Raw genomic sequence first — 10850 nt, 5'->3', positions numbered from 1 at the left:
CCCATATTAAAGACTTATTTGAGATTATTTATGGGCATAAACACTTGTAAGAGCTTATGAAAACAACTTATGGACACGTCTATTAGTTGTTTTCAGTTTCTTTTCATATGCTCTCAAAGATAGCTTATGAAAATAGTTTATAACTTATATAAAAAAATATGATCTTTTATACTATAGAAATAGTTTATACATGTCTTGTGCACTAACACTAGTAAGTATTTGTTGGGTTCTGTTCACATGCTTCATAGAAATTATTATGTTTAAATTCAGATGTGAGTGGTTAAGTCCTACATCGAATGATCCATACTCTTAATATTTTAAGGTTTTGGATGAATATATGGTATCAAAGTCTGTTGAATTTTTAACTTGGTCACAAGGGTGATGGATTATAGGATGGAGGAGAGGGAGTTAAGAGAGCTTTGTGGTATTGGAGTGTCAGAGGATGGAGGTGAGGTTGTGTGCAATGTAAGAGGTGATGTATGAAATTATGTGGATGGTTGTGAGACAATTGGCATGGATGTTGTTATAGGATTGGAAGAAGCACTTGAAAGTGTGGATGGTGTGAATAGTTTGAGATAAAAAAGTTGTTTTCGATTTCATGACATACAAACCTTGGCAATGGCCAATAATAATTAAATTTAGGCCTTCAATTGGTCACAAATGATGGATATTGTGAGGATAGAGGTTACATGTTGTTAAGATACTACGAAAGAACTATCTTGGACTAATTTTAAGGAGGTTTTAGCGGTGGGATTCGGAGTGGGATGCTAAGAATGATTGTGATTTTAGTAAGTATACCAAATCGTAGGAAGTTTAGAAAACGGTAAAGTGACGAGTGTCGAATTCAAAGATTATAATGTGAGATTTCTTTAGTTAAATATCTATAGTAGAAAATAAATTATTTGTCGTTAAATAAAATAAGATGGTTAAGTCTCATTAAATTATTTCGGTTGATAGTTGTGTAAGAATATCAAATATTCCAAACTCACGACATCTTATTTGTTCACCTTTAAATAGTGAATTTCAATGTGACTACTAACTTTCAATATTGTCTATTCATAATTCCTTAGTGATTAGATTTGTAATTATAAATTAATCATTAAAGTTTGTAGTAAATTATAGATAACCTATTTTTAAAATTAGAAAGAACATTACAGTTTTATGGTTTCATCCCTAGTCCTAAGTGATAAATGTTGGAAATCCACCACAAACTATGGAGAATTTCTATCAATTTTGACGAATAAGATTGTTATCAATCACGCAATGACAATGGAAAAAAAGGAACGATTGAGAAAGAAAGAAAAGAACGTTGAAGAAGAAGAATATTCTTTGTAGAGTTTTCCCTCTGCCCACAACCTGTGGAAAATTTCTTTATTCACTTTACAACTGCAAAATTCTATGAATATAATGTTATGAGTTCTTTATTCTCTTCATAGAAGAATAATGATGACTCTCTCTATTTATAGATTTAGGTTAGCTTACTCCATAAGTCAAAGTCCAAAACTATAAAAGTCCAAAATAGATAACACTACTAAAATAGGCCTAAATCGAAATCATGTGTGAAGCAACATGCTTCGACACTTCGACACACCGACACACTAATACAACTCAACACATTAGGTGATTTGACATTTCCTTGCTTCTTTCGAACAACCTGCTTCAACACAAAGAATTACAATTCAACACACCACCTAATTCATTGTGTCTAAGTTATCTATATTCATCATAGCTCTTAGGCTTCTGAGGACTTTGACTTGCACTCCTTTTGTCACAATGTTTACAATCTGATTCTCAGTTCTGCAGTGTTCCACATTCATCTTCCTATCTGCTACCTGCTCTCGAAGATAATGAAACCTCATTTCGATGTGCTTGCTTCGACCACGTGCTATCGGATTCTTCGCCAGATTGATAGTTGAAATGTTGTCGATCTTCATGGTAATTGCTTTATGGCTCTTCGCTGTTATCTCTTCGACCAGATTCACCATCCACGTTGCTTGACATGCACAAAGGGAAGCAACTATGTGTTCTGCTTCGCACGATGATAATGCATCTACTGGCTCCTTTCTCAAACTCCAAGCAACTGGTGCACCACCTAGCATAAACACATAGTCAAATGTGGATTTTTGATCCTCAACATCACTACATCAACTTGAGCTGGTGTATCCCACTAGTCTACATTCTTTTCCTTCATCAACTGCAGGAAAGAAAATTCCATAATCGAGAGTTCCTTTCAGATACCTTAGTATCCTATCCGTCGCTGCTAGATGTGATACATTTGGCTTCTGCATGAATCTACTCACCATACTTACACTGTATGCTAAGTCAGGGCTTGTGTGACAAAGGTATCGAAGTGACCCAATAAGTCTTCTATATTGGGTTGGGTCGACATCTTCATCTAAATCTTTCGATAGTTGTAATCTGGGCTCAACTGGAGTCGTAGTTGGGCTGCAATCTTGCATCTCAAATCTCTTGAGTATTTCACCTGCATACCTTCTTTGATGCATCATCAAACCTCTACCACTCTTGTAGAATTCTATGCCAATGAAATATGAAATGTCACCCAGATCTGACATATCGAATTCCTTGTTGAGACCACATTTGAAGTCTTCGATATCCTTCTTGCAGCTACTTGTTATCAACAAGTCATCGACATAGTATAAACAATTCACTCTTGCTTCTTCTTACATATACTCCATGTTCAGTTATGCACTTCACAAATTTTTTCTCCCTTAGGAAGCCATCTATCTTCTTATTCCAAGTTGTTGGAGCTTGTTTAAGTCCGTACATGGCTTTATGCAGGCTGTACACCTTTCTTTCTTCGCCTTGTTTCACAAACCCAACTGGTTGTGCAACATAAACTTCTTCTTCTAAGGGATCATTCAGGAATGCACATTTCACATCCATCTGACATATCTTCCAGTTGTTCATGTTTGCTAGACCAACAACCAACTTGATTGTTTCGATCCTAGCAACAGGTGCAAAAAAATCGTCAAAGTCGATTCCTTCTTTCTGAAGAAATCCTTTCGCCACAAATCTCTCCTTGTGTCGAGTCACTTCTCCTTTGGGATTCAACTTTACCTTGTATACCTACTTCATATCGTTTGCCTTCTTGTCTTGGGGAAATTTGACAAGTGACCAAGTGTTGTTGACTTCGATTGACTTCAGTTCTTCGTTCATTGCTTTCACCCCCTTCGAATCTTTTAATGCCTCAGTTGCATTGACCGGTTCGAAATTTGCGTAGAAAGCATAGTGTACCCGCTCACCTTCTTTATTGACCACATCATCTGATGTAATCACACATTCTTGCAACCTTGCAAGTATGCGTCTTGTTCTTTGAGGTCTACTTGGGCCTGCTTCACCTCTGACTTCTTGTCAAACTTCTCTTTTGACTTAGCTAGTTGATTCATCACATAAGATTCTCACTGAATCCTTCTTAACATTCTTAGTCCAATCACATTCCTTAAGCTCATCTATGATCACGTACCTGCTGATCACCACTTGCTTGTTCATTGGGTCGAACAACTTGTATCCTCCAATCGAATGATATCCTATCAGGATCATCTGACTAGACCTGTCATCAAGTTTTCTTCTCAATTGATCTGGCACATGTCTATGTGTTATAGATCTAAACACCTTCATATGACTTAAGCTAGGCTTGACATCATACCAATATTCTTCTGGCGTGATTCCTTCTAGCTTCTTCGTCGGACACCTGTTCAGGATATATGTTGCAGTCAACACAGCTTCTCCCCATAATTCTTTGGGTAGATGCTTTCCTTTCAACATACTTCTCACCATATTCATGACGGTTCTATTCTTCCTTTATGCGGCTCCATTCTGCTGTGGAGTGTAGGGTGGCACCACCTCATGCACAATCCCTTCTTTCACACATAATGCATCAAAGTATTTCGACACATATTCTTCACCACCATCAATCCTCAGAATCTTGATCTTTCGACCGCTTTGTCTTTCGACCATAGATTTAAACTTGGCAAATACCTCGATCACTTCACTTTTCGTATTAATCAGATAAGCCCACAGTTTTTGACTGAAATCATCTATGAATGTAACAAAGTATTTGTTACCTCCAATCGAATCCACCTGGATATGACAACATATGTCAGAGTATATGACTTCAAGAATTGCCTTCGACCTGCTTCCTGCATCCTTACTGAAGTTGTTCTTGTGTTGCTTTGCCTGCATACATTCTTCACACATTTCGCTTGGAATGTCGATTTCTAGTAATCCTGAAACCATATTTCTTCTCTTCAAATTTATGATGTCTTTGAAATTGAGATGGCTAAGTCTATAATGTCATATCCATTCATCTTCGCTGGTTGTTGTTGCAAGGCACTTATGCGCCATCACATTAAACTCAATCTTGAAGGTTCTATTATGTGACATTGGAGCCTTCAAGATCAACCATCCATTTGAGTCGAGAACTCTCATCATCTTGTCTTCGATCGATACCTTATAGTTCTTTTCGACTAACTGCCCTATGTTGAGCAAATTGCTCTTCATGCCTGGTATGTACAACACATTTGAAATTACTGACCTCTTGCCATCTTTTCTCATAATGAGAACATCACCAACACCTTCAGCTGCTAGAGCATTGTCATTTGAAAATTTCACTATGTTCTTCATGGAGGGCTTTATGTTGAAAAACTAATTTTTCCTTCCAGACATGTGTGATGAGCATCCTGAGTCCAAGTACCACTGGTCCTTGAATCTCTCTTCATCTCTCGTTGTAACCATCAGCAACATCTCTTCTTCTTCATGTTTCGCCAGCTTTGCATAAGTTTCTTGATTCTTCTGCTTTTATGAATAATCACTAGATTAGTGACCGTGCTTCTGACAATTGTAACACTGAATGTGACTCTTTTCTGGCTTTCAACCACCACCTCTTCCTCTATCTACAACACCATCTCTTTGGTTGCCTTGGTTCTATGGTTTTCGCTTATTCAACTAGTTTCCTTCTTGCTGATTTCGACCAGTCGAACTGTTGTAGCCTCCTCTGTGTTTGTTTCTATTCCAGCTTCCTTTGCCTTTCCTTTCTTTTGCTGATTGCGCCTGTAAAGCCATATCACTCTTCTACTTTCCTGCTGCTCTTTCATCCATTCTTTGTTCATGAGATTCAAGCATCCCTTGAAGCTCTTCCTTTGTAAATTTTGACAAATATTTTGACTCTTCTATGGCTACTACCACGTGGTTGAACTTTGGAGCCAACGACCTTAAGATCTTTCCAACAATAGATCTTGATGTCAACATTTCTCCATATACCTTGATTTGATTCACTAGTTTCGTAACCTTAGCGAAGAAATCAATTATGCATTCATTGTCTTCCATCTGAAGTAATTCGTACGTCCTTTTGTAAATTTGTAACCTCACCTCTTTCACCTTCTCCATGCCTCAAAACGACTTCTCCAGAATTTCCCATGCTTCTTTCGCTGACTCTACATCACTAACCTTTTCAAAGTTATCTGAATCAACACATTGATGGATTATAAAGAGAGCTTTATAATCTTTCTTTTTCAATTCTTTATGTGAAGCCCTTTCTTAATCCTTTGTGTTTTCTACAAACGTTGTTACTCCTTCCTTCACAAGATCCCAAAGATATTGATAATAGAACACAACCTTCATCTGCTTGCACCAATTCTCATAATTATTATTCTTGAGAATCAGAAGATTCGCTGGAAAATTTCCGTTTGGATGATCCATTGCCATCATGATTTTCTTCCCACAAATTGCTTAAACCGGAGCTCTTGATACCAAATGTTGGAAATCCACCACAACCTATGGAGAATTTCTATCAATCTTGATGAACAAGATTGTTATCAACCATACAATGACAATGAAAAGAAAGGAATGATTGAGAAAGAAATAAAATAACGTTGGAGAAGAAGAATATTTTTTGCAGAGTTTTCCCTCTACCCACAACCTGTGGAAAATTTCTTTATTCACTTTGCAACTGCAAAATTCTATGAATACAATATTATGAGTTCTTTCTTCTCTTCATACAAAAATAAGGGTTACTCTCTCTATTTATAAATTTAGGTTAGCTTACTCCCTAAGCCAAAACCCAAAACTATAAAAACCCATAATGGATAACACTACTAAAATAGGTCTAAGTCAAAATCCTATGTGAAGCAACATGCTTCAACACTTCGGCACACTAATACAACTCAACACACTAGGTGATTCGACACTTCCTTGCTTCTGTCGAGCAACCTGCTTCAACACAAGGGATTACAATTCAACAATAAATAGTAGGCAAAATACCCCTTTTGATCCTTTAACTATATCACTGGGTTCATATTGGTCCCTTAATTATGTTTCGTGTCACTTTGGTCCTTTAACTTTTTAATAGATGCATATGAGTTCATTCCATCTATTTTCCTCAAATGTTCGTTTATTTAAGCTACGTGGGAACTGAGTTGACAATGGTACATCATCTTCCTTATTATCAATTAGGGATTCTTCGTTTTTCACTTTTTGTATCCGTTTTCTACAACTAAAATTGGTTCATCATTTTCATTGTTTTCATCCTCATTTTCATCATTTTTTTCATTTTCTTTGAAGCATGAAGTCCGACCAATGTTCTTCTTTTCTGAAGCAGAATAACTCTAAAAGTTATGAATCTAGTGTATACACAAGCTCATGATGTGTACTAAAATGTCATTGTGGAGACAAAGTTGTGATTCGTAGGGCAACAACTGATAAGAATTTTTTGGGTTGTCCAAATTTTAAAGTAAGCCCTAATTTCAGTTTGATTTATGTCCAAATGTGATAAACCTGTTTTGATACATATAAGAAAATTTTAGGGATCCTTGTAAATAGGGCGTGAAGTTTTCAATTGGTTCCATGAGGAACTGGGAGATGAGAACGGGCTATTTATGATGAATAAGTTGGAAAACATAGCAAAGGAAATTGATGATGCAAAAAAGAAATTTGAAAAAGTCAGGGTGACAAATGAAGAATTATCTACAATGTCATCATGTCGTTTTTCATACCTCGAAAAATAAGAACACGACTTTAGTGAAGCGCAATCGCACGCTCGCAGGATGGGCTAAACAGAGTCACCATTGAACTTTATTTGTTCCTAAAAAGGAAAGGGGAAATATTGATAAAATCCAAGAAAGAATGACAATGATATTGGTTGTCACAACCAAATCAGGGTCTGAGAGTCGATTACGCAAGGGAAAGGTATTAATACCCCTTACATCGTTGTACCCAACGGGAACTATTAGGTTAGTTATGTGTGTTAGTGTTAACTTAGAAATGTTAGGCTTCTCGAGCTATTGAAAGGGAAATAAATAGGACAAAAAGTAAAGAGATTTTTTTTTTGGATTTTTTTATTAATGTGTCTGAAAAGATATACAAATCTCACTCCTACGTATCTACGGGTGCAATAGAGAACTCAAGGCTTACGTAGTTCTGGATAGAAAATATTTGTTTGTTGGTCAATTTTAGCGAATGGTACTTCATGTAAATCGATGAAAACATTGTTGGCTACCCAAAATAAGTGAAGAAGGGAGTGTTCGCATCACAGCCGGATGGATTTACAAATCAACATTCGTTGGCAACGTCGCTAGCTTACTCACACGTTCAAGGGGACAAGACATTGTTTTTGCATCGTCTCAAGACAAAGTACCTTTCGTTTACAAAAAAGGGGTTTGAGAATCAATGGCACAACGGCGAGAAAAAATTTGATTGGTTTGAATGTGTTTTGAGTAATGGCGAGAACTTGGATGGTCGATTTATCCATCTCGAATCCTAGCCTCAGGAGCTCATGGTATCCATCATATTTCGTTTCCATCTAATTTGCAAAAGTGTTTGATATTTTTTAGGTGTTTTGAGATTTGATTGAGAAAAGGTTTGAAGAAACCGCTTTGAAAGTTTTGAATGATGTCGAGAGCTAGGATGGGCGAGATATCCATCTCGAATCTTAGTCTCAAGAGCTTCTGGTATCCACCATGTTCCGTTTCAATCTTTATTGAAAAGTGTTAAATAGTGGTTAAGTGTTTTAGATTTTATTGGGAAAATGGCTTGACGTTGGATCAAGCTTTTGATTAGCGATTACAAAATGATTTGAGTGAAATGATTGAAGAATTTGAAAATGATAGAAATGGAAGGTTTGAAACAGTTTGGTCTTTTAGAAAAAATCTCGACGTTGAATCGAATTTTTATTTTTATTGTTTTTGAAAATGATTGATTTTATTCTTGTGTTAGAAACTACCTAAAGAAGGCAATCAAGAATAAAGCAATAAAATTATTACATGTCATGGGAATGAGGGTAAATTTTATCGAATGAGGGATATGAGATGATGAAAAGATTAAATACAAATCCAATTAACAAACGCAAGTAAATGAGTGTACACACACGAGAAAATGGTCTCATGGTAAGAAGGCCCAAGAGTAAGCCATGTGAATTAGAGATAGCAACACAACGTCATATATACAACACAGCGTCATATATACAACACACATTCATCTAAAAAGGTAAAAAAGAAACGTGCACGAATTAAGATCGTGATGCAAGGATGTGAATGGATGTCACACAATGCAAGGACGTGCAAGGAAAATAGAAATTGAGTTCAAATTTTATTTAAACAACAACGACATTGCATTGTTATTTATTATCATGAATCAAGAGAAATGCTAACGTGAAGTGTATCATTGCAAAATGGGATGGGAATGAAAACTCAAGCACAAAAATGGAATGAAGTCATAAAGTGAGGTTTTAATTTGTATGGAAAAGTAAACGGTATCAAAACCAATATCAAGTAAACCTCACAATCGACGAATAAAATAAGCAAGAGTTCAAGAAGTGTAAACAAAACTCTAGGTAATATGCTCAAATTCGGGTTATGTGCATCGACAACAAATAAGATGTTGTATTCAAAGGTCATAACGTGGCGAAATACAATCGATGTATCGATAAAAATCCGACGGCTTAACGACATGAAAAATGTCGAATTCACAAGTTAAAAATCCGATTTTTTCACGATGAAGTAAATCAAAACAAACAACACACACATGAATTAATATTATTGCAACATCATTACAAAATTACTACATCTCCTCATTGCAATCGAAATGAAAGAAACTATTTATCATGGACTTTAAAAATAAAATAAAACACCAAAGGGTGTAAATAGAAATGTCTAAATGAGCTTTAAATGGAATGGTACAAACCCATTAAAAATTATAAGTTATTTGATTAAAATGAATTGCCCAAAAAAAGTAGTAAAATAGTAGAAAAACCAACAAGAAATAAAATTATGGCATGCAGGTATCAAACACAAGACATGGGATTTAGGAGACAAAGCCTCAACCAACTAATCCGTGGTTCCATCGTGTCAAACCATGGCCTTCAATAACATAAAAGAGAGAAAACACACATAAGTGGAATCAAACACAGAAACCCCCTAAAAGAGAAAATGTGGACTGCATGTATCAAACCCAGGTCAAGGGAGTTAGGAGACTAAAGCCTCAACCAACTCAACCACTAACCTCATCTTGTCAAATAATGGCAAATAAGCATATAAAAAGGAAACAAAACACATAAATGGAAAAACAAAATGACAACAAAAGTACAGACCAAACACGTGTTAATGCTAGAATCCAAGTCTACCCCTCTTTCATTCAATCAACACATTAAATCATCCTTAAAACCACAACAAAAATGAAATGAAATAATGGAAAAAAGACTACCTTCTAGTATGAGATCATCATGACATATATTCTCTATAGAGTTTAGCAAGAAACATGCTACCCTAACATTGATAGTTCCATCAGGCAATGTTCATATGAATTGAATAAATACCATTAACCTTGGAGGGATTTTCATGTAGATACCCAAGTCTTGTTGCATATCCATAGTTGGTCATCCATTTCCATGTAAATGGAATTCCAATGTATTGCTGGGAGTAAAATTATAAACAAGTAGCCTTTGAAACTCGGTGCTGCAATATCTAACAAAAGAAACAAAATACTTATGATGAACACACACGACTAGGAGTTTCCGCTTCAACTTGAAATTCATGTTCTCCTTGTCCACTTCCACCTTTTCTCCGTTTAACAACAACTTTTTACCATCAGGGAGAATACCTCTATGAACATATCCAAATCCACCTTGTCTAAGGAGGTTAACATCAGAGAAGCTATATGTTGCGTGTGTCAACTTCACGTATGTAAACATATTATTCTCAATGCTAAATGCAAGGCTTCGAGAAGAAGGTGGAAGTAGTTCGCTAGTGTGCATTGAGGTTACAATTGGTGGAAGTTTGTTATGGTGGCCGAATGAACTCGACGGTGGAGTTTTTGAAGGTGAGGCGCGGTTGTTCATGGTTACAATGCCTATGAGCTTGGTTTACGATGAAAAAACTGAAGGGAGGAAGAAGATGAATTGGTGGTGAGTGGAAGATTATCGTCGGCGGTAATATGAGTGAGGGAGAGTTGTTTCGTGGTGTTGTGAGGTTTTTGTTCAGTGTCGGAAATAATTGTGGTAGGGTTGCTGTTTAGTGCCAGAAATAATGAGTTTTTTGTGGGTGTTGAACAAATACAAGGATGTGGTTTGATGTTGGAAAAGGTGGCGGATAATGTTGGTGATTTTCACATGCTGGGTTTCATGGAGTTTTTGTTGGTATAGGTTGGTGGATGAAGGTTAATGTGAGTTTGAAGGAGATTGTGTTGTGGAGGAAGGGGGGCTTGTTTTCACAGTTGAAGGAAGAAGAAAATGAATAGTGAGTTATGAAGTTTTTCTTAGAGAGAATATCATTTTTTTCGAGTCTTTTCTTTAAAGGTTTTGTTTAAGAGCAACTCATAAAAGACCAAAACAAAAAAGAATG

At 36.2% G+C, this 10850-nt stretch overlaps 1 protein-coding gene across 1 annotated transcript; it reads right to left on the bottom strand.

Moving 5' to 3' along the window:
* Nucleotides 1-9886: 9886 nt before the first annotated feature.
* LOC127113136 (proline-rich receptor-like protein kinase PERK1) lies at nucleotides 9887-10348 on the bottom strand. Its single transcript, XM_051046463.1, has one exon. The coding sequence runs from the start codon at nucleotides 10346-10348 to the stop codon at nucleotides 9887-9889; it is 462 nt and encodes a 153-aa protein (XP_050902420.1).
* Nucleotides 10349-10850: the final 502 nt, after the last annotated feature.

Source organism: Lathyrus oleraceus, chromosome 1, assembly GCF_024323335.1.
Source record: "Lathyrus oleraceus cultivar Zhongwan6 chromosome 1, CAAS_Psat_ZW6_1.0, whole genome shotgun sequence".
NCBI lineage: Eukaryota > Viridiplantae > Streptophyta > Magnoliopsida > Fabales > Fabaceae > Lathyrus > Lathyrus oleraceus.
This window is presented reverse-complemented; position numbering and strand designations above follow the sequence as displayed.

Bases quoted from the DNA above. Each gene is read 5' to 3' on its own strand.
- LOC127113136 (XM_051046463.1), bottom strand. From the start codon at position 10,348: ATGAACAACCGCGCCTCACCTTCAAAAACTCCACCGTCGAGTTCATTC.